Source organism: Strix aluco, chromosome 5 (genome assembly GCF_031877795.1).
Source record: "Strix aluco isolate bStrAlu1 chromosome 5, bStrAlu1.hap1, whole genome shotgun sequence".
Classification (NCBI taxonomy): domain Eukaryota; kingdom Metazoa; phylum Chordata; class Aves; order Strigiformes; family Strigidae; genus Strix; species Strix aluco.
Genome location: NC_133935.1, coordinates 10673344 through 10697094, shown reverse-complemented (window position 1 = coordinate 10697094; position 23751 = coordinate 10673344). Strand labels below are relative to the sequence as shown.

Sequence of the window (23751 nt, the reverse complement as noted above, 5' to 3'; positions counted from 1 at the left end):
TCCAGGGAAGTGGTAGTAACCTCTGAGAGCAACCCCAGGGTGCCTCCCATCAGAACAAGGCATACAGGCAAATCCAGGGCTGACACAGCTATCAGGCACAACCAAGGGAATCTAATGTGCAAATATGTCTGGGTGAAAGAAACAGGCTAAAGTAATCCCCACATGCCCACTTGGTTTTACCTGTAAGATATCAAAAAAGTTTAGAACACACACACAATTATGGGTTTTCCCCACATTAATAGTTGCATTAATACACCTCACGCTCTTACCTTTTCCCCAGTCACCCAAAATACTAAGGCTCATAGGGACCAGGAGATAAAGTCCAAGCATTTATTTTTGTAATAATCATTAAATATTTTTATCACAAAAAGAAATTCCACAGTTCATTAAACTCTTCTTTTACTGACTAGTCTCCTCTGTATTTTTGATAGAACAGAATGAAAATTTCTTCTTATTTTGGTGTTCAAATGAACTATACTCCCAATACAAAGAGACACTGCCCTTTAAACATGCCCCAAAATTTCTTTGAAGTCAGTAACAAGGTTATAATAACTAATGCAGAGTGCGCCAAGGTGAAATCATTACAAAAATGCAAGACTTTTTTAAAAGTTAAAGAAGAGCATTCTAGCACTGAAAAATAAGTAATACCCTTTAAAGTTCTCACTTAAATTCATATTATATATGTTGGGTTGTTTTAAAGGAACATAACCCTCCCATAATTATTTTTTTTCATGCAATGTTGTTTATTTCAAGAAGTCATGCAATATAAACAAGATTTTACTTCAGCTGGCTGTTGTAACATAGTTTTGTACAGAAGTTTGATTTGTAAGTTAAGAGAAAGGAAAGGGGAGAGGAGAAAACCATCTTGAAACAAAATGCATATTATGTGAATAACAGCATCCAATCCAATTAAACTGTTCCTGCTTAACACAGGAAAATTAGGCAAACTGACTCCTAGCCAGCTTTAAAAGAATAAATATCACCAAGCTATAACCAACAAAACGTTGCCAAATTCAATAATGCAGAAGTGAGTAACACAATATTATTATCTGCTGATAGTAAGATGGAGAATGTACAGTGGTTTGGGGTTTTGGTTTTTTTAAACAGTGCATTGAAATCTCTGGAGCACGAGAGGCGCTACACACGTGTAACACCAAGTTCAGTTCTAGCTGAGCATTTGGATAAGGAACCAAAGGCAAATTGGGGATATTTCTATCCCCACATTTCATTATCAAGTTATGCTAAATATTTCTCACACAGCCCCACCAACAAGTCTCCTGGTAAGGCCAAACTAACTTCCTGCAAAACTTTATCTTTCTTCCAGCAAAACAGCAGGACTGTCAGATGAACTTACTCATTTCAAGTATATTCATCTGTTTAAATACACACACAGTCTTCAGGGGTGTTGCACATCAAGTTTGAAACAGGAGTACAAGAAAACCACGAACATAAAATCTATAACGACCTCTGAGGACTTCAGACTGATTTCAAGCATACAGGAAAACTACTTTGTGCAGGCTAGATTAGAATACATTCTTTACTTTGCAAACATGCTTTTAAAAACATGAAATATACTGCATATGAAATTCAACATGGGTACTTGCACATAATACAGACAGGTTTAAAAATAAAAACAAGAAAACTTTTGGTCACCAAAAGTTTGTTTACCTGACAATCATGGTGGTAAGCAAGTGATATCCCAAAATGAAGAATACCAAATGCTATACATTTTATGAATTATATGCTTTTAAAAACAGAGCCTTTAACTAAAATTTGAAAAACGTTAATCATATTATGCCTTCTAAAATGGCTGGGGTGGGAAGCACCAGTTAAAAAAACCACCATGTTTCCATTGGATGCAGAGAAAGGAAGGCATCCTTATTTAAAACCAACTATATAACAGTTCTATAAAGTGCCTGTTTGAGGAAACACATCAACAGATGTTCTCCTTGTGCAAAATAAGACATTTTTCAGCTCAAATCTTTGGAACATACCCAGATTTTGCATTCATGCGTTACCTGCAATGTCAGTAATTCAGTAAAACTTATCTGCACCACCAAAATTATTTTGCTTGATGCAAAACTGTCCACCACCCCCAATTCAGCTTTCTGGGCTCGAGCTAAAAAAATGTCATCAGAAAACTCTGGTTTTCATTTTCTCATTTCTTAAGTTTTCTTTTAACTCATTTGCCCATTGTGCGTGTTTGACTGTAAAAGTCCATTACTGAAGGCTATATGAAATACATTCTCCCCTAGGCAACAGAAAAGCCACATTGCATACCACCGTAAGACACTTAAAATTTTAAAAAGCAGCATTTAGGATCAATCTAAAGATTGACAGAGATCTGTCTCCACTTTGAAATGCAAAATGCAAGACCTCTTGCAATGGCTTTATTATTGGAGAGTGTCTATTTAAAGTGTTTTGAGACTTAAAAAGAAAGATGCCTAAAAGTTAACAAAAGGAAGATGAAGCAGCCCAAGTTACTGCCACTTTCAGTTTTACACTTAGGCCCACCTGAAGACAAGCGCAGACATTGCAAGAACAGCAACTGCACAGACAGGAGAAAGCCCACCAGCCTGAGCCTGTCAGTACTGTAATCACTGCAACACAGCAGAGCCACACCAACACTAGAGCAGTTAGTTCAGTTACAGGTAAGGCTCTAGCTATGGCAGCAAGGAAAGGTAAAATGTGTACACCATCACTCTCAGTCTCACCATAAACTGGCTACTAACTGCGTATCACTGGATTAGTAATACTGGATTTAAGCTTTTCAGTGCCAAGATCCATTACAGGCTCTGGCTGGAGTGCTAAACAGGGCCAGAACAGAGAGTAAACCACAAGGCTGCAGATAGAAATTTCAAATGAACAAAAAACAATCACCCCAGAACACCACCAATCCTTCCCCTCAAACGTGCCCCCCCTCCCCACTACTATTTTGGCAGTCCGTCATCTCTTCTGTGTGTAAGAGTTTTCACATCTCCAAGCAGGAGAGGATAAAACAGGTACAACACTTATGAGAACACGTATGAATTACATCTAAATCAAGATAACAGATTTAAGTGACTTAAATAAAATACATGTACATTAAAAAAAAAAATTGCCCATTTTAGAGAGAAGCTGCCAAGTGTTTATTTGATCTGAACTGTCTCTTGTAGGAAAGGTATTCTGAATGTACCAGTGCACAGCTGGTCTGACCAGCCAGGAAGTTCATGCTGCAAAGGAGTCCTTCTTGGATAAAATGTGTAATCAGGCTCATAGTTCAAGAGACAACTCAACGATGCCATGTAGATATCCGCAAATCTAGAGAGACGTCTTAGGAAGTAAGTTGGATTCTCATCAGTTCTGAATAAGCTTCCGAACTGTGCGTTGAAGAAATTCCTGTTCATCTCCCTGTCCCCCAAAAAAAGAAAACAAAGGGAATGAAGTGAACATACCTGCACACATCACTTTACCAGCTAGCATCCAGAACCTGAAGCAAGCAGTTCCTATAATCTGTTCTACGCATTATCCTCTTGACATTGCTCTTCAAAACACTTAAATGCACCACATAAAATTTTTGCACCTCTTGTACATATGCAGCCCAGATCTAGCAATCACAGTAGTGAACAGAAGAGTGTCACATTTTTGCCACTAACACCAGTGGTAAGTTGCTTCTGACCTCAGAAACATGATGTCTCAAACTCTCCTTTCTAGAGATTGTGAAAGATGAGTTTTGCCTTCATCTAAATCCTAATGACATCCACCTAACCCAAAGATAAAAGACTTTTTAAAAAAAAACATTAATATTTGGCTTAATGTACACAAAAAACTTGAACACATATTGGAATTAACTTCTGTTATTAGCCACTGCTAAGTATCATTCCCATTTCATTTACTGAATTAGCTGGGAAGGCTGCTGGTGGTACAGCTGCTGGCCTGGTCAACTGTGTGCTTCACACACCCCACATTTAGGAATTGCTCCTTCAGGATAGTAGATTTTTAGGGGTTTTAGCCCTATTACCAGTGATGAGTCCACTGATAAATCCAGTCTCATGCAGACCCCAGTTTCTGCATATTCTAGAACGTATTTTATGTAATCTGAAGAAATTATCTAAAAAAACTGAAGTGACTTAAGTCCTTATAGAGAAACACACTTTTAAATCATGCAGAAGTAAAGCTGTGTAATCAATAGCAACAGTGACAGCTGAACACAGAGGGATAGGAGAACTGAGACAAGAAGGAAAAGTAAGCAGAAAACTAATGTCTGTCCCAAAGAAGGAGAACAGGGAACAGGGTCAGAAGGGAGAAGAGCTGTACAAGAGACAGGTAGAATATTGCTTTACACCGGACAGTTTTAGAAGGTCTGTAACTACCAGGGAATATACATCAGATATGTATATACATCATGGATGGAAATTCTGAAGAGACCTGTAGAAGACATCCCATAGAACACTTGGCTATAATGAAGCATATTATAAATTCTTCATCTGCCATGTTTTACCTCATTTCCTTTCTTTCCTTCTTCCATTCTTCTAAAATCATTTGTGAATCAGGATCACGGTGAACCTGGAATGTAAAGTATGGATAACAGGTAACTAAGGATGCCCTCATAAATGAGTCTTTCCATTAATAAACCCTTTTGAGCTAACAGGACAAGAGCAATGCTTCAGAGATCAGTACACAGAAGTTATCCACAACCAAAAGCAGAAATCAAGTCAGGCTGACCCGTGGAGGAAGGGGACAAGATTTTGAGAAAATTCATACTAACTAGCCACACAACTAACTGCATTTATTTATCTACAGTCAAACTGGTGAACTTTAATGAGACAGAAAGCACTTGCAACATGAATGTCCAGCATTTAGAAACTTGACTGGATCCCTTCTGCTATACGGAGCCGATTACACACACGCACAGAACAAACCTGCATGTGTTCCAGTAATCCTGTCAAGGTTTGCAGCCAGGTCATGGTTTGAATGTACTTCTCTGTGTTCATGATTTTAATCTCTGATCGTAACTCTGGAATAATTGCACCAGTGCGCCAGCCATGCTTCAGGGTCAAATCCTATTTACCAAGAATTACAAAATACAAGTATTAGCCTTAAAAAGAACTACTTAAAAGAACTGAATAATTTGACCATTGTTTATCCCAAAGGAGCACTAATTTAATTGCTTCTTATGTATAAGCAGAAATATTAAAGTGGGGCTTACTGGAGCCAACAGGCAAGAGAATTTCGTTTCAGAGTAAGCTTCAAATCCCACATTTTTAAAGACAGAGAGATAAACAACACATAAGCACTTGCAAATAAGCAATTCATTAGGTTTAAAAACAAACAGTAGGAAATTCCTCTTGTAGACGAGGCCTCTGCTGCTGTCAGAAGTATTGGGAGGAAACTGTGTTTTGCGTTTGTGGTATTTACCCACATGCTCTCTGCTGAGAGAAGGGTCCTCTTGGGACCCCCCAGGTATCCATTCAAGCTCCTCCTGACAAGTACAGGACAAGGCAGCTGCCACCTGTGCTCTCCCCTCCATTGTGCCAGAGAAGAACAGAGCTGTGTCCTCCTTCCTTTGGCCTTCAGCCTCCTGAAGCACCCAGACTTACTTTTCTTTTTAAAAGCAGATAGGGACAAAAATGTTAACTTCTGCTGCTGCAACATGTTACCTCAGCTTGCCAGTGGAAAGTCATATCCAGGCATTCATACGCAACCAATTACAAACGAGTTAAGTGGTGGTCTTGCTCTAAAGTAACAGTTAACAGTACATTTGTTTGTAAGGCAGTAAGAAAATGCCTGGATAGTGGGGCTACAAACCACAGCGAGATCTCGGGAAGAAAGTTTACCATTAGTGACAGGCAGATTGCCTCCTGCATTCAAAACAGAAGTTCATCCAGCTCTTATTACACTTGGTAGTAAATGTTATCCAAATCAGCCACATCCTGTACGTTTGGGTATCTGTGTTTACTCTCTGTTACATCTGACACAATCAGTATCTGGATCAGGAATACAAACTCACATTCCTGAGCACAGTTTGTAAACAAGTTAAATGCTACAAGTCATGTGGAAAATATGGTCAGCCTTTTACAGCACCAATTTTCTTGCAAGAAAAGCAATATGGCTTAACTATCAACTTGAATTGTGTTGTATTTAGAAATCTCAAATGAAAGTGTGTTATATTGAATAACTGGGAAGGAAAAGAGGAAAACTAACAGAAAGCCTCATCTTTTATCCTATTTTGTGAAAGTAAACTACTTACTGCCAAGTCACTGTAAATGTGATCACCAAAGTAGAGAACCTTAGAGCCTCTCCAGCCAGTAAGCTTCAGAAATTCGTACAAGTTACCCTGCAGAAACAGTGATACATACATTGTAGCAGCATGCAATTTGCACCTTACAGGCAGGAAAAAAGAATTTAGTACACCCCTAAAGATATACTCATATCAAGAATCTTGTCCTCAGTTTATATATTGTGAATCCCAAATTTTACAGGCAATTTCAGTAATGCTATCACTTCACGAGGCAAGTAAATTGCAGACACACAATACCAATAATGAATTTGTACCACTTCAATCATATCTACTTTTTAGAAGCCTTTATGATATCTAAAGAAGCTTGGGATTCCAGGAAATAGGTATTAAATTTGAACTGAAAGAGTTTATTGAAAGCATACCTGTTTGTAAATCTGACCTTTCTGCAGCTTGTGAATTTTGTCCCAAAGCAATACTCCCCTTTCATTCACCTTCCGAAATGGTCTAGAACAGAATTATATACAATTGTTATACTGCTGTAGTTATTCTGTCACTTTTTAGGAGATTAAAATTTTAATATTAAAAATACTTGTCTTTCAAAATGAAAATATGCTCTCTAGGATCTGAACATTTTGTAATGGACAGAAAAAGCAAAGTTCCAAAAGTTCCTCTTTAGCCAGTGAAATGCAATGTATCTATCCAGCCTAATTATGATGTTTATAACAGAGTTTGAGAACAACTGTTGAGAACTAAAGCAGGGATGCCAGACAGAGAGGAAGAAACAGTGTGAATTGTCTGCCATTAAGGAGAGAACACAAAAAAAAAAAAAAAAAGAGTGAAGATGTGCAAAACTCTTGCCCAATACCTCATTTTGTACAACTGAACAAGAAAGGGGCAGAGGACTGGGGGCAGGACATACAGCAAAGTTCTTTTTAAAATTAAATTTAGAAAAAAGGGGAAAAAAAATCCCACCTCCCTCTATCTCACTTGCAAATCGTAAGTACACATAAAGGAATAGGTCTTTTTCAAGTGTAAGAGCAGTGCATACGAATCACAAATGTGTTTACTTAACTGAACAACTAGTCCAAATACTCCAGTCTGTCAGCCAGTCTGCCCTTTAAATGTGTGACTAAAAAAAACCCACATGCAATGAAGGACATTTCCAGTAAAGGGGCTGATTCTGAAAGGCACCAAAATTTCTCAGCTTTATTAGGAAAGGAACACACTTCACCAACGTACAAGGTAAGATGATAAAGACAGCTTCTGTGACCCTAACTCAGTCCAGCAGACCTGTAATAGCTACTGAAACTTTCTTAGATAAGAAATGGTAAATATTCAGACTTCAGAATTGGGTGTTGCTGCATTCTATAATGACCTTAAACAGGATTTCAAATATTATTTCATTTTACATTACATCCAAATTAAAACATTTCATAACATGCTCTGTAGCCTTCTATGGAATAAGCTGCTTGAATCATTTTTTACTGACTAAATACCCACCTTCGTTTATCATTGAAAAAGTTTGGCTTATCAGCCTGTACAATGACCACATCAAAGAGATCCCTCCAGTCCTTGCCAACTATGAACTTCATGCCTTTGTCTCTAAAAAGGACAGAGGGATATTAACAGTGAAGCATAACAGAAGTGCAGCTATCTTTGCAATATAATGACTTACATCTGAGAACCTCATCCTCCCCATCCCTTAAAAATTTATAGTAGAACAGCAAGCAACTGTCACTTACACAAAGCTGCTGGGACTGTTTGTGATGAGAAACATCTTCTTGCCATGATCAGCCAGCTTTGCTAACACTGCACGAGTTTGTTCAGCATAGCAGATGTATTTCTCTGTGAGGATTGGGGAAAATACAGAATTAATTGAAAAAGTTTTTCAGGGGAATTTTCTCTGCATTCAACCAGGAGTTCGGAACATGAGGTTATACATAACAAAGGCACCTTAGACAAGTGGAAATAACTCTCTTAAGCTTTAAAATTTAGAATTTGTAATCTTAAATAAGGAAGCCAGAAAGATTATTATACTAGCAGTGAAAAAGCTTTGATAGATGATCTCATTAAAACTTACCAATATCTGCTTCAATTGCTCTGTACATTATTCCTTTGATGTGGACATCCCTGATTGAATCCTGTCAGGAAAGCAACAGAGCACTAAAGAACTGAAAAATCTTTTCAAGTATAAAAACCATGCTCACTGCATAGCAGTAGTAACTTGGTTTTAAAGCAATTCCTTTCTCTGAATTACTTTCAACTTACAGAAATACCACGTGATGTTCATTTTACATATACGTCACCATTAGACAAAGAATAAGCCAAGAAACTAACTTCATACTTTTGGGAAGTACAAAACTGTATAGCACAGGGGCTGTTTTACTTAACAACTGTGAAAGGGTGCTCAGAAGGGTGAAGTGGGGTGAAAGCCCTCTGCAGAAGCAGAGTTATCACAGATTTCCGATGACCTCTGGAGCAGAACACATCCCTTTCCTCTTGAGGAAAAAGAAAAAAAGAAAAAAAAAAAAATCAAAAAACCCCCAAAATCACCACCCAAAACCCCCCAAAAGCTTTAAGTCAGATAGATCTTAGATTATGATCACTCACAAATGCCCTGGTTATTTAAAAGACATTTATGCTTAAGCATTTAGCTTCTTTCATCTGTTCAGAGTACTCATAAGGCATTCTGAAGGCATCTGGCAGCTCTCCTGAGCCAGTTCTGCACCAGACAGCTTTGTTTAGGACAGTGGTACTGCCATTGTGGTACTTACATGGAGTATGTCCTAAAAATCCTCAAAAAATGCCACTATAGGGGTTCCAAAATGTTGGTAATGCTGAGCAATACAGAAGTTTCTACAAACACTTCAGCAGAAACCACAGAACTAGCCTTCTGACTACATAGGCAGAAGGGAAAATTACTCTGGAGGTCAAAAGTTTCCTAAAACCCATCTGATCTACTTGGGAAAGTGATAAATTTAACATTCAGGTGCATCACACACACTGAACAACTACATAAGTTTCATACATGTCAACAAGGGGTCAGGAAAAGGTTTTGGATGGAGAGCCTGTGCAGACAAATGTCATCAACTTGGACATGACCTCTTCTGTTCTTAAACAACCATGACATAAAATTATCTCCTCTGCAGGATACATCCTGAGGAATCAAGAGGGTTAAATTACTCTAGTCATTATTAGTAGATTTTTTTGGAGGAGGAGGAGAGGAAAACAAGCAAAATAGATATACCAAAACCAAATGATTGTATACTAGCAAAGATACAGAGGCAGTACAACTGAAAGCTCCAAACTGGAATTCCCTATAGCCTCATACAATTCCTGCTAGTGAAACGTATGCGTGTAGTAACAATCAAAAGAAACTTTATCAACATACAAGACCTTCTTTACTTTCCCCCATCCACCTCTCAAACCTACAAGAAGAGCAACAGCCCTAGAACGTCACGTTTAAAACAAACTTCAAATTATTCTGTGTTTCCTTTCCAAGGTCTACCTTCATTTTACTTATGTTTTTATGGTTGTATAGCAAGAATTACTCTATACAAAGCCTAAAGGTGAGGCATTTCACTGGAGCTGACACAACAGGTTGAAGCTTCCTGAAGCCCTCAGAGAGAAGATGCACAAATGTAGAGGTTTACCTAAATCTTCAAAGCTAGTACCTTGACATCTTTGTACAGATGAACAGGCTCATAGTCTATGTTGTTTTTCAGAAAATATTCATTCACACAAGAAAGGAGTGTCATTTCCGGCAAGGAAAATATATCCATGAATTGCTTCATTGTATTTCCGTGTGAGCTCTACAGGAGTGGGAAGGAAAAAGAATTAAAAAACCGTCAGGCATTTCTCAGATTAGAACACTTTAATTCATTCAGTATAAACACTTCAGCTTAGTTGCAGATATTCAGCTTTTGCCATCACTGTTCACGTTGGGTTAGATTCTTTTAGAACTAACAGACTTACAATTAAATAACTCCACAAAAGTGTTGGCTTTACTTTAAGGATTAATCATGACACATTACTCAAGAGTGGTATTTTAATTCATAAACACATAAAAGACAGCGCTCAGCTAAAAGTCAAGAGAAGGACTTAGAAGCCTTCACTGGCAGACTGCACTTCTATAAATAAGAGGCACTGGGTATTGAGATGGGGGGTGAAGGTTTTGTTACTTGGTTTAGGCTTTTTTTTTTTTTCAATACTGATTAGGACTGCAAAACAATTTACCTCCTTGGAAAGAGAAAAAAGTTGTAAGAATCTACAATAACTAATGCAGCTACAGAGGAAAAGATTTCTAGTCTGCAAAAGCTGTAACTATAGTTAAGTTTCACAAAAGTAGAGAATCTCATTATACCTGAGCAAATACAAACTAAATACTTCTCAAGAAGAGGAGAGGTAAAGCAACCACCTCAAGACAGAAACTCTGGTCAAAATCATAGAAACACAGAATGGTTGAGGTTGCAAGGGACCTCTGGAGGCCACCTTGTCCAACCCCCTGCTCAAGCATGGCCACCTAGAGCCAGTTGCAGAGGACCTTGTCCAGATGGCTACTGAATCTCCAAGTATGGAGATTCCACAACCTCCCTGGGCAGCCATCCCATGCCAGTGCTTGGTCACCCTCACAGTAAAGGAAGCGTTTCTTGATGTTCAGAGGAGACCTCCTGTGTTTCAGTTTGCATCCACGGTCTCTTGTCCTGTCACTGCCCTTTCCAAGATCAGAGAAAGCACAGACTTGCAGAGATGAAGGCATCCCACAGGGAATGCCAGGGCAATATTCAGAACTGCTGCAGAGACCAGATTTAGGAATTCTAAACTCAACTTCTTATTTTAAGAAGTGTGAGAACAACAAAATGCTCCACAGCACAAAGAAGGGCCTTTCATGTCAACATGGAATTAACATCCATAAGTAAAAGGGGTAAAAAAAAATTGGTTTTGACTAAAAAGACAGCACCATTCTTCATTTGGGAAAGAGAAAGGAACCTACCAGCAAGAAGATCAACTTGCCCCACAAAGTCAAATCGCAAACTTAAAATCTTTATTTTTTATCATTCATATTTTGTCAAATCCTCTTACTGCCACTCTGCCAGCTTGTACGCTTCCGTACATTTACTTGCTGCTACCTCAGCTAAGTCATTAGACCACCAGGAAGAGGTACATAGCTGGGGTAAGGCACTAGATATGGTTCATTTCACAACGTTTATCAGATTTGCTGTGCAACACTGAGCAAGTCACTTGATTTTTCTATGTTCCAGTCCTCTGTATGACTGGGCAAGGGAACAGTGAAAGAAGAAACTACAGCCAGTGAAAGAAGAAACTACAGCGAGTAGGAGAAAGAAAATATTTGTCACTTTAGATGGTAAACTTCACATCTAGCACTGTTAAATCAGTCATGTATTGAGAAAATATAACTGCTAGTAAGAACAAAATTAAAACACCACTACCTCCCACCCCCCCAAAAAAATATCTTTTTTAAAGAGCAGTTTGTAGTTTTACCTTTCCATAAAAGTCACTCATTTGTTCTAAAGGGACATGGGAACCATCATACATTGCAATGACTTCTTCATCTGGGACAACACTGAGGCCTCTGGAAAACGTTAGGTTTAGTTCAAAAGTCAGATTAAAATTTTTGAGTAATTAACAAATGAAAGTCTGACAGATTAACACTTAGATTTGAAGCTTATTAAAGTACTCATAATGTCATAGGAGCACTTTAGTCTGCAAGCTAAAAGAGCATCTTTCCTTTCAGAACAAGTAACATTTTAACAGGCTGACGCACACAGAACACATTCCAATTTTAAGTCCTTTTTACTTTCTTATGGGAAAAGAACTAATTAGTCTCCGCTGAAATTATGCCTCAAGGGTTTGTAAGAAGTAGTTAGAGCTTCCAGTTTCTTAACATAAAGTAATTCCTCACTCTGCCTTTGTTTTATACAGCACTGATGCTGTGATAGTGTTTAAACCAGATTATTTTCTGCAACATAACCTTGAAGATTCAAGGGAAAGAAAAATACAACCTTTAACTAAATAAGAATTTCTTTTAAACTGTATCAACAGTTCAGTTTCCCAAAATTTCAGATTATTTGAAGGATTGTTGACAATTAAAATATAAAAAAATAACAACAAATGGGAAAGAAGGAGACATCATCTTTCCCCAGAGCTTCTTTACCAACTACTAAGAGATTATGGGCTTTGTTTTGGTTTGGTTTTGAAAGTTTACAGTATCAAGCATCTTACACTAAAACATCTAGAACACTGCAGGCATGCAAACATCCTGGTAGGGCTCCAGTATTCAATCTGTATTGTGCACAAACAAAGCAGATACTACTTTGGTTTTGTAACATAGAGAGTTCAGCATCACCCACTCCACAGCAGTAAACACAAAGAAATGCAACCAAAACATTAAACATACACCAAGTAATACAATCAGAATCGAGGACTGACTCATCTGTCTGCAGACAGCTATGCCAAGTGGTATTCGAATACAGCTAAAGAAAAGGCTTGTGGATTAGGAGCTACTTAAGCACAAATCAAGATAGGACAATAGACATATGCAAAATCCAGAGAGGAGAGATGACTGTGTAGGCAGGGCTGTAGATTAGTTTTACCAGAAGACTAATAGTCTTGACACAGTTCACAGTCCAGCTCTGTAACTACAAAGCTTATTTTATTCCACCAACAGCACGGACAGACAGCGCTAAAAGCATCACAGTTCACCTACAGCAGCACTCCCGCTGCTGCTCCTGGAGATGTGTGTTAGGGGCTACCAGAACTGCTTACACCTCTGAGCGCAAATGAGGCTGTAGGCTTGGGCAAGCCCTGCTACCTTCAGCTGTGTAACTGACCTACACATGTACAGAACACCTGGAAGGCTGAAACAAAGAACTACAGATATGCAGCAACTGACATCAAAGCTCAGTGTTGGTATAGAAGAGAAAGATAACCTTATTTTAAACAAAATTAAGAGAAAGCATTGAGTGAAATGGTAGCTTTCACTCTTGAAGAGATGTGTGGCCTAGCAATCTGCCCAGAATTACTTTGGGTGACGCAGAGAACAAGGGACACGAGCTCTTCAACAAATCTCAACACCTCTCTAGAGTTTTCCTGACCAGCCATCATGTTCTGGCTTTGGATGTGCGTTTTGTACTAGGACTTGACAGCAAGTGTGATCTCCTGCCTCTTTCTGCCCCACTCTGAGTCATAAGGCAACACTGCTAATGGACTCACCACCCATTCATCTTCTCGTCTAGATCACTATACAGTTCCAGTCATACCACTGTTCTTCCTGACATCATCTCCCAAAGCCTTCAGCCTAATTTTTTGATCCCCCATCCCCATACAGGTGTTTGGAGAAACAGCGTGCAGATGTGATAATCTCCTGATGACCAACTGATCCAGGCACCCCCTCACATGCCATCCTTTTGTCCCTTCTATCAACGTTTCTTCTGGTGCTCCCATACGTACACATCTCCATTCACATCAATCTTACTATTTCTACTACATACCTCTACAAACAAACGTAGCTTTGATTACTTCACCTATCCTTTAATCTAGCAAACTAGCATTTTTCACAGTGAAAAATGTAAAAAATGGGACAGCCTCTTAAAATGAATCTTACAATCAGTGACCTTCACACTGGTTCCCTCCTAACCCTGCATAAACAATTCCTCCAAAAACCAAAGGAACAGATTTTGTCAGCTGAAACATACAACAGTTATTCTACATCAGCATAAAACACACAAATAAATGGTATAAAGTTTCACTCGGGCTCTGATGATACATATAGAACACATTGCTTTGGCAGCTTTAGATAGCTACTATGTTGACAGCATGAGCCTAATGCTGGACCATGCCATCTTGCTTCCTCTTTCATTTTCCTTCCCTTCCTCTCCCCTCTCCCAAAGGGCATCTCAGACCAACTCTTAAAAGAACAGACCAACGACTACAGCTGAATCATCTACCTATCTGCCTGTCTGGCAAACAAAAAGAAGTAATGAGCACATTATCATAATTTCATACTACCATATACAGTCCCTACAGCAAATCACTTCAAGGTTGCATTATCTTTTGGCCCCAAAAGAAGACTTTTTGTCCAATGACCTTAAAGGTACTCAGGCACAAGTGTAATGTTCACGTCAGCCAAACATGTACGGCTTCATTATAGCAAACTGAGCCATACTAAAAACCCTCCTGTCAAAGATCACATACAATAGGTCTGTATGATGTAACAAAGCACAGCACAGAGATTGCCAATTTTACATCAATTCTGTAAATTCAAAAAGTGTCAGGATGTGCAGACACAAAGCAGTTGTGCTCCATTCTGCAAGTATGATGTGGTTGATGTGTCCATGCTTAAAAGCTCTGTACAAACACAGCAAGACCTCTCAAGTGTCTCTACAACCACACCAAAGTCATGCTAACAGGCACTCTGTGACAATTATTTACATAGAAAGCAACAGCGGAGAAGTCATCAGCGTATTTTTAGATGTCTTTCAGCACAATTTAACAGCCGGAAACAAAGTGAGTCAGCACTATGTGACCAACCAGCTTGCCAACTTCCCCAGCTCTGGACTGGGGAATCAGCTGTACTGTATCAGTCAGTAAACGTGTGCACGCGTCTGTGTACACACAGAGGTGCAAAGAAACCCCTTTTCAGTAAGACTGCAATGTTCATTCATGTCTGTGCTTGTCAGAGCACTGTTCCTGATATGGACCTAAGATATAATAAATGCAACTAAGATTCAAAAAATAAGAGTATACATTTTTATTATCAATAGGAAATAATTTTACTCACCTGTAAACTGTTCCCAGCTGAATATAATGAAAAGCATCAATCTTCATTAATAATGCCTTGCAGGGGAAGAAAAAAAAAAAAATCAGTTTTTATCACATCAACTATTTGACATGAAATTATAAAAATCAAAGCAATTTTATCTGTAACCTTTCTGTCTCAAGAATGCCTGAGCACCTTCATTTCAACTTCCTTCATAGCTTCCAAAATGCTTTTATCAATGGTTCTTACCTAGGGCTTGCCAAATCACCAAGGAAACACTGTCCAGTGACCTGAGCTAAGCCACAAAGAAATAACTTTTCCTACTAGTAGATGCCTGCTTAAGTTTACTCTGTTGCACTCTAAGCTGTCCTCCCTCACCCACTATGAGACCAAAACACCCACAACATTTTATACTTAAGAGCTACTAAAAAAACCAAAATCAAGCTTGCTACGAAAGAGGAAAATACGAAACAAAATCCTTACACATCCACACAAGTGAAAAGTTGGAAGACTTAAAAGGCCTATTTATTTTCTTTGGCTAGGTTCTCAGCTTTCATCACGAAGTTATTTATACATACCCGGTGCACATCATAGTGGAGTCCTCTGATTGCAAAATTTGGATCATAATCATATTTTCTTATTTCTGCAGGATACTAAAAAAAGAGAGCGATGGTCTGATTTTAAATCCATAACAAAAACAAATAAAAAATTGTTTCTGCTGAATTTTAAAAGCCTATGTTTTCTATGTTTTTCATTTTCACTAGTCATTAAGAGGTTTTTTGATAGGTTGGTGAGATTTGCATGAACATAGGTACAGTGCAAGAAAAGTCAAACATTTTTCCAAAATCCAAGGTCATTATTTTAAATCTAAATAAAGCATGGTACCTAAACCTGGACATCCAGGTACTCTGTAGTGATCACCTTTGAACAGTAGCCTTTTGTTCAAGAAGTTATTTTAACATATGCACCTTTGAAAACAAACTAAATTTTACTACCTTCCTAAAATTTAATAGCTGTATTACCTTGCATTGCAAAGTCTCCCCATGAGACTATATAAACACAGTTCCCAACTCAACCTTCTAGCTAGAAACCCAAGAACATGCCCTAATTTACAGAGATACCTGAACTTTATTGCATACTTCTATTGAAAGGAAAAGCAATGAAGCACCATCAATATTAACAGGAGCAAAAAAAAATCTTTGGCATTTTCAAGAAATAAAAGCAGCATAGCTATCTGTTTTGACTCCCTCAGTGCGGATCATACTCCTGATCTTAGATTGCAGAGTTTGAAATGTAGACCCCAGGGGTGTTTAAAGATATGGTGCACTGCAAATAAACACAGATGGGGAAGCAGGAAGAAGAGAATTCACAACAGCTAATGTTACCTGGAGAAACCAGGCTCCCCTAACAGGGGCCTTCCCCAAGGTACAGTATGTCACAAAGATCAGATCCTGAAAGCAAGTCCAGCATTAAATGCCATCAGGGTGAGTCACTTCAGGAGAACACCACAGTGACCCCACTACATTTACCCGGGACAGCATGTGTAACACCATTGTTTAGAGATGCACATGAACTGAATGTCTGTGTCGTGTACTCTTTCCTCAGGTTCTTCATAGACAACATAGGTAGCTCACACCACCTATTAGAGTTTTCTAACATTTTCCAGTACAGGCCCATTTTCAGTCAATTGTAATTTTGCCCTGCTTTAAGCATTAGTTAGTGTCACATCCCGCTCAAACAAGAGAGACAAGTGACTTAGATTCGTAATGTGACAGCCATGGAAAAAAAATACGTTAGGTGTGTGCCTTGGGCTAAGGTTTTGTTCATTTGTTTTTAAAAGGCAAAATGCTTCAGTCATTTTTTTACAAGACCTGAGAAAATTATTATTTCTTTGATTAACCACCTGAAAGGCAATCTTTCATTTCCCTCCCACAGGCTACAAGTCTTAGAACTTGACAAATGCATCTCAGGCACATTCTCCACCTTCTCTACAACAGTCTCCATACATATGTGGCTAATTTACAAGCCTTCAGGAGAAAAAAAGTAGATTATACAGCTTCAACAAAGTCTCTAGCTACTTCTACAAAAAAAAATAAATCGCCATTTTGCCACAGTTTTTATCTATGATAAAAGAGACTTGCTCTGCAACTGCTGTAGATTGTGCTTGCACTGAGCACAGACATCTACAGTTAAAGAAAATAGTCCTTTTTCCTAACTTCTGAACTATCATCCCTACTACCACTTCCAGAAAACATGGGGGAGGCTGCTGATCTGAATGAAGAACAGCATCAAAAGCCTACAGACAGGTTGGGAATATGTGTAGATTTGGCCAGGGAACACGAAGAAGAAACAAGGGAAAACATCAGGGGAGATATAGGATGTGATCAATTAAAAACTATCATGTACTGCACATGCCCCAAAGCATTCTGACTTTTACAAATTTCTGCGTACTTCGCCTTCCTGCTTTAATTTATTCTACTAGAAGGCTGCGTTTTTGCATGCATACATGCCAGTACTTATGTGAAAAAGATTGAGCCTACCTTAGCACACAAATCAAAGCTTCCTTACAAGCCAAACAACAACAAAAGAAAATTATAAAAATTGCACTGATTGCTTACCCCACTCTTGGTAGGGATAATGTCCTGGTTTTGGCTAGAGGCTGGTATAGTGCTGTGTTTTGGATTTAGGATGAGAATAACATTGCTAACACGCTGATGTTTTAGTTGTTGCTGAGCAGTGCTTACACTAAATCAAGGACCTTCCAGCTTCTCAAACTGCCCTGCCAGCAAGGAGGCTGGGGGTGCACAAGAAGCTGGGGGGGGACACAGCCAGGAGAGCTGACAAAGGGATATCCCATACCATATAACACCACGCTGAACAATAAAACTGGAGGGAGTTGGCTGGGGGGTGGCAGCCCACTGCTCAGGGACTGGCTGGGCATCAGTCAGCGGGTGGCGAGCAACTGCATTGTGCATCGCTTGTTTTATATATTCCCTTATCATCATTATAATCTTCCCTTCCTCTTCTGTCCTATTATTATATAATTAACTGTCTTTATCTTGACCCACGAGTTTTATCTTTTTTCCCAACTCTCTCCCCCATCCCACTGCTGGGGAGTAAGCAAATGGCTGTGTGGTGCTTAGCTGCCTGCTGGGTTAAACCACAGCAGATACATGTATCTGGACTGAAACAGCAGCCCAGGTAAGGTGGCATAGGGCCCGTACATTGAGAAAGAAATAAGCCCCAGAGCAAGAGTTTACATTCAACACCTGCTGCCGCCTCTGAGATTAGCATTAAATTGATGTTTATTCTCTTGGACATACTTCAAAATTCCTTGCTTCCTACACTGCATTTTGCAATTTCTGATGAATTACCTTACACTGCCATGACCAAAATTGGTCATCTTTTAGGTTGACTGTGAGTGTCATAATGGGCAATACTATCGAGAAGCATTTTCTAATGTTAGAGGCAAGAAAAACATTAACAGTATAAGCAGCTACACAGACGGCATTAATAAAACTGTTGTCCCTCAAATTCCAACAGGAAATTATATATTTCAATAAGTTGTCTCAAAAAGTAATTACAGCTTCATTTACTGGAACTCAAGAGATTTTAGTTGAGACAAATCAGAAAGTGATTACTACCTGAATTCATTCAAATAGTAAAAACAGCACCATTTGAATTTTTGTCTACAAGAACTAATCTTGACTCCTACAATAACATTGGTTTTTGCAAGAACCACGTAGCTTTAAAAAAGTGCATTGAGACATTCCACAGAAATTGCTAGTAAGGCATGCGAAATCTTAGGGGGATCAAGTTGTGTATGCTTGTAGCACCCATGAAGTTTTGTTTGTTCTTCCAGGGATATTTATAGATGTTTATATATAGCTCCTAACCTTTAGATTCAAATACGAAAGTAGAATAACGCCACCCATTCAGATTTAGGTTGTATAAAATACACAAGCAGTTTCATTAATCAAGTTACTCTGTGGACTTGTCTTTCATTTTCCTGTGAGTCCTACAGTTCAATAAACTGTCTCTTTCAGTCCACATTTTCTGCCATCTTTTTGCCTGCAATACCTTCAGTTTCCCAAGTCACCCACCTCCCCCCCACTTCCTGACACACAGTAACTTCTCCCATCCCCAAATTACACAACAACCAGCTCCAAACTGCTTGGATGTCAACTGGTCACCGATGCAAACATACTGCTTGGTGAGGCAACAGGGCAGAGCTCCCTCTTAGGGGACTACTGAGCTAACACTTATTTGGGTCTCTCTTGTACCCAGCCTCTAATTACAGCGTCACCACACATGCTGCCCCTTTGGCTACCACAGCTGAAACGTCAGGTACATACAGAGCACCTCACAAGCACACAGTGCAGTCAAAGACCTCCTAAGAAGCCACACTAAAAATATTTTGTATGGAAATTAATCACTGTACTCACAGCAACACATAGAACAAAGTGACGGTAACTTTTAAGCTTCTCATTTATTAGGGTGACTCCAATAACTGACAATCAGGAAAAAAAAAAACCCACACCACCACCAAATTAACAAATAAAACTCTATTCCTTAACATTTGTCAGATTGCATTCTGCTCAAAACTGCAGCTGAGCATAAACGAGGACTTCTGTGGTTCCTATGTAGCTGTTGTAGAAAATGTGTTATAAGGGAGCCAAGCTAGGACTGAGGCATGAAAAGATGAGTTATGCCCCTCTCAGTTAGAAATTATTTATTATACTCTTTATTCATAAGTTTATTGTTATTCCATTAATTTTACTTACCCGATGCTCATTGATAAGCAGATCTCGAGCAGCATTGAAGATCAGCGTGTGCAGATGTTTAGAATAAAAGACCAATGTGTAGTCATAATCAAAACCATAAATTTCAATGTCTGACAGGCTCATTTCATTGTTTGAAAAAATAGCATCCGGATTCAGCATGTTACTCATAATTGAAGGAACCAACTCTGGGAACAGGGGAGAAAAAAAAAAAGTTATACCAGTCTTGTAGTTTTATGCAAATAAATACCTAGAAATCAATTAGCAATTTCTAAATATAGATAAATGATGATGGAAGCTATCAAACTAATTCACACTAACCAGCTAATCCTTAACAATACGATGCTATTAAAAATGCTGTCCCCAACTTGTCTTGGTGACCCATAGTTTTGATCTGAAGCACACTTTTGTCTGTACGGTTCAAGTAAGAGAAAAGATGCATTTTGGCATCTTGCTTATCAGAGAGCCCCAGGCTCCAGATACATAATTTTTTGCTAACTCTATTAACACATTTATTACTGCTTTTGAAAGTGAACTTTGGAGCTGGAGGAGAATATTATTATTATTATAGGAGCCTTGTCTTCTCCTCCCATTATTTGATCCAGCTTCTGTCCCAGAAGCAGAACTGACATTGTTTTAATTTGACATTGCTTTAATTTCTTTTGCTTCACCATTTCAAGGTTACCACATTACTCAACTTCAACTCAAATAAGTAAACTTTATGCAATTGCCTTATTTTCCAACCATCAGCTACATACACATTGCTATGCTTATTAACCTTCTGGCAAACCAGGAAACCAAAAATATTCTGCTTATTCTTTACACACATGTACCTAGTGTGTGTAAATCACTTCCATTTTTAAGGGTATGTTTCTTTTGACACTTGTTTGAAAAGTATACTGAGAAGTTAAGACCACTTACATAGAACCATATGTAACTTCAAGACCAACACCAACATCAGTATTAAGGATGTCTGTATTTCTTGTTTAGAAAACTTCAAAGAGCAACATTAGGAGGCTAAATTCTACCCTCCTGGAAGCACAAAATATGTGCATGTTTTCCTTCCTTCCCTTCTCATCCACTATCTTTATAATCCAGCCTTCCCTACTAATGGAAAAAAGGGGAACTTTAATCTAAAATCTGTGCTTGGAAGGGTGAGTTTAAAGGGAATATGCTTTGTCTGGTTACTTTCTACAGATAAGCCTAGAAGGAATTGGTCAAGCTTATCTCAACACCTTCAGCTCTAAGAACAGATACAGTATATATTATCCACCATGGGAGGAAACTATCTCAACAAGGCAGGTAGGCATGGGGACTCCAAATCTGTTAGAAAGACAGTGATCCATTTTGAAAACTCTGGCCAACTTGTAGAAAGTGAAATAACATTTCTTTTGTAAAAGCAATGCCTTCAGCTGCTGCACAGTTGAAGGGCAGATACAATAAGAAACTTATACAGATGCTCAACAACAGAGTAATCTGAAACCATACAACTCTGTCAGATGCAGATATCTAAGTCTTTCCATTTTTAAGAGAGAGGAAGAACAGCAATTTCACCGAGTTCAAGTCCAAGTTTCAAATAAAGTCCAGCATCTCTTTCATTGAAAAAGATCCCAGGAGCTCCCTACACTTAAACTGATGTGAAAAGCTAAATCCCTTAAAATGAAAGATACAACAAAAGAAGCTGCAATCAAAATATGAGCTCCTACTATCTCCAGTCACTGCTTATAGTAGCACAGGACATAAATGTTATGCTCAGTTGAGGAACAAAATAATCAAATGCAATTTGACACACTACTATTAAGGCAAATACTCTATAAAAAGGGCCATGAATCATTTAATTAACTTTAAGTCATAACCATAGTTTTGAGTGAATTTCCAAAATCACGTTACAACACTCATTTCTGTATTACAGGTATTTTTTCCAGCATCAATTGTGCAGCCTTGTGAGTCAACATTTGTTTTAAAGATGTTTATATATCTATATAGAGATAAAGATATTTCAGATTAAAAAAAGCTTGACTAGCGCCTGTCTGAAAATAGACAGGATAAACACTTTGTAGCTATTAGACATTCTGGCTGGTAGACAGCATCCCAAGTGCTATAAACCTCGGGTCAAAAATCAGGACAGCTTTGTCATCTTAACACTGTAACTAAGTGAAACATCACATACTTGAAGCCATTGGGTGACTTAGGCTGTAATAAAATATTCTGAATTATTCTGCACTTAGACATACTTGCCTCATCTTTCATCAATCCACACCCACTAATTTATTTTCTCTTAACATCACCCTACTCTCTAACCCCAGCTCTGAAGTACTATTTGGGTGTGGTTTAGAATAAGAAAAAGTTCATTCCAAAAACAGGAAAAGGAAAAAAGACTCAAAATAAAAGGCATTTACCCTCATGTTCCTATTCCTTATCCCACCCTCTGAAGTCCACAGCATTCTTCTGAGGTCTCTAACGCAGCTTATTTCACTTGTGAAATGCTACCACTGTTTTACATGTGCAAATGCTGTTTGCACCCAGCACACCCAAGCCCCAGTTCATGCTCGAGACTCTTAAGTGCAGGATAATACAGTAATTTTACTTTCTTTTTCTAAGGGCAAAACACGCAAGGCTAAAGCATTATCCATTGCCACTAACAGGACAAGCTTTCCCACTTGACATTGCTGAACACACCGCCGCCTCTTTCTCTTTCAGCTCTCTAAAAAGATCACATATTCAAGCACCTTGGTAATACTCTCTTCCCATCAGAGCAAAGGCAGAAGCAAGCAAGCTTCAAGCAAGTGTTTGGCCCTTAACTTTTTGCCTAGCTGGGCTGAAGACCAGGGCTTCCCAGCATCATGCACATATCATCAGCATTTTACCCTAGCTTCAAGGCTTCACAGAATTTTAATGGAACCACGGGCAAAATGAAGAAAGTCATCCAAAACTTCACAGCATTTTAACTTTTTGGAAGAGCAGCCTATTGCAGAAAGCCCTTCCGAGAGACGACCAACTTCCTGATTTTCTTTTCACATTTGCTTTTCTCCACACACCGCATCTCCAACGCCGGTCACTTCGCCCAGCCCGAGCTACGCTGTCCGAAGGCTCCTTTCTTCCCCGAGGCACCTCCGAACAGCTACAGCCCCGGGGGGTCGGACCACGGGCGGGGCTCCGACGGGCTCACCCCTTCCTCGGAAAACGGGGAGAAAAAGAGGGAGAAGAAGGGGCAGCCGCCGCCGGCCGCGCGTGCCCAGCAGGCGCCCGGCCCTCGGCACCGGCCGAGGTGATGGTCTCAGCCGCGCTCCCAGTCTGACACCGGGCGAGCGCTGGGGCGCGCTTTGACACCGGAGCCGCGATGACCCCAGGACCGGGAGGACGGCGGCGGCCCCGGGCGCTGCGGGACTGACCCACAGCGACCCACGAGGAGAAACCCCCCGGGTGGAGGCGCGCCGCGCCTCGCCCCCCACGGACCCTTCACGCTGCCACAACGTCCCTCTCAGGGCTCGCCGTTCCTCCCCTCCGACGTGTATTTATTGATTTGCTTTCCGAGCCGCCGCAGGAGGCGGGCGGGCACGGCGGGGGAGCCGACCCGTCACCGCCGCCCGCGGCCCCCCCCGCTTCCCGCCCGCGGGGCGCCGCTCACCCTTGGTGACCCTCTTGGCCTCCTTGTAGCGCGACCACAGGTAGCTCTTCATGTCGGGCGGCGGCTGCCGCCGCTGCTGCTGAGGGGCCACGGTGCAGTAGGGAGCGGCCCCCGCGGCGGGCAGGGCCCGGCCCCGCCGCCCCGCCGCCAGCAGGGACCGCGCCGCCGCCGCCGCTGCCATGCTCCGCTCAGCCCCGCCGTGCCGCTCCGCCGCCGCCGCCGGCTGAAGTCACTTCCTCGGGCCCCGCCCCGGGGCCGCGCTGAGGCGGGAGGCGGGGCCCGGCCCGGCCCGGCGGCGGCAGGTATCGCCGGGAGCCGCCCGTGCCGCCCGCCGCGCTCTTCC

The 23751-nt window shown here is 40.1% G+C and overlaps 1 protein-coding gene across 3 annotated transcripts; it reads right to left on the bottom strand.

Moving 5' to 3' along the window:
• Positions 1-316: 316 nt before the first annotated feature.
• On the bottom strand, positions 317-23609 carry NT5DC3 (5'-nucleotidase domain containing 3). Of its 3 annotated transcripts, none has more exons than XM_074825921.1 (14): positions 23409-23609; positions 19784-19968; positions 15578-15652; positions 15021-15076; positions 11723-11813; positions 9895-10032; positions 8301-8361; positions 7963-8065; positions 7721-7822; positions 6643-6724; positions 6230-6316; positions 4902-5042; positions 4481-4545; positions 317-3390 (listed from the first exon to the last, which is right to left on the bottom strand). In XM_074825921.1, the coding sequence occupies exons 1-14, from the start codon at positions 23587-23589 to the stop codon at positions 3129-3131; spliced, it is 1629 nt and encodes a 542-aa protein (XP_074682022.1). In that variant the 5' UTR covers positions 23590-23609; the 3' UTR covers positions 317-3128. The 3 variants fall into 3 exon arrangements, with proteins under 3 accessions (XP_074682022.1, XP_074682025.1, XP_074682023.1); XM_074825924.1 differs by lacking the exon at positions 23409-23609 and adding an exon at positions 22648-22663; XM_074825922.1 differs by lacking the exon at positions 23409-23609 and adding an exon at positions 20702-21582.
• Between the last annotated feature and the right edge of the window lie 142 nt (positions 23610-23751).

Bases quoted from the DNA above. Each gene is read 5' to 3' on its own strand.
- NT5DC3 (XM_074825921.1), bottom strand. From the start codon at position 23,589: ATGGCAGCGGCGGCGGCGGCGCGGTCCCTGCTGGCGGCGGGGCGGCGG. The intron at 15,653-19,783 runs GTAAGTAAAATT...CTCTTTTTTTAG, and splicing joins TGCTTATCAATGAGCATCGG to TATCCTGCAGAAATAAGAAA. The intron at 15,077-15,577 runs GTATGTATAAAT...TTCCCCTGCAAG, and splicing joins TCCACTATGATGTGCACCGG to GCATTATTAATGAAGATTGA.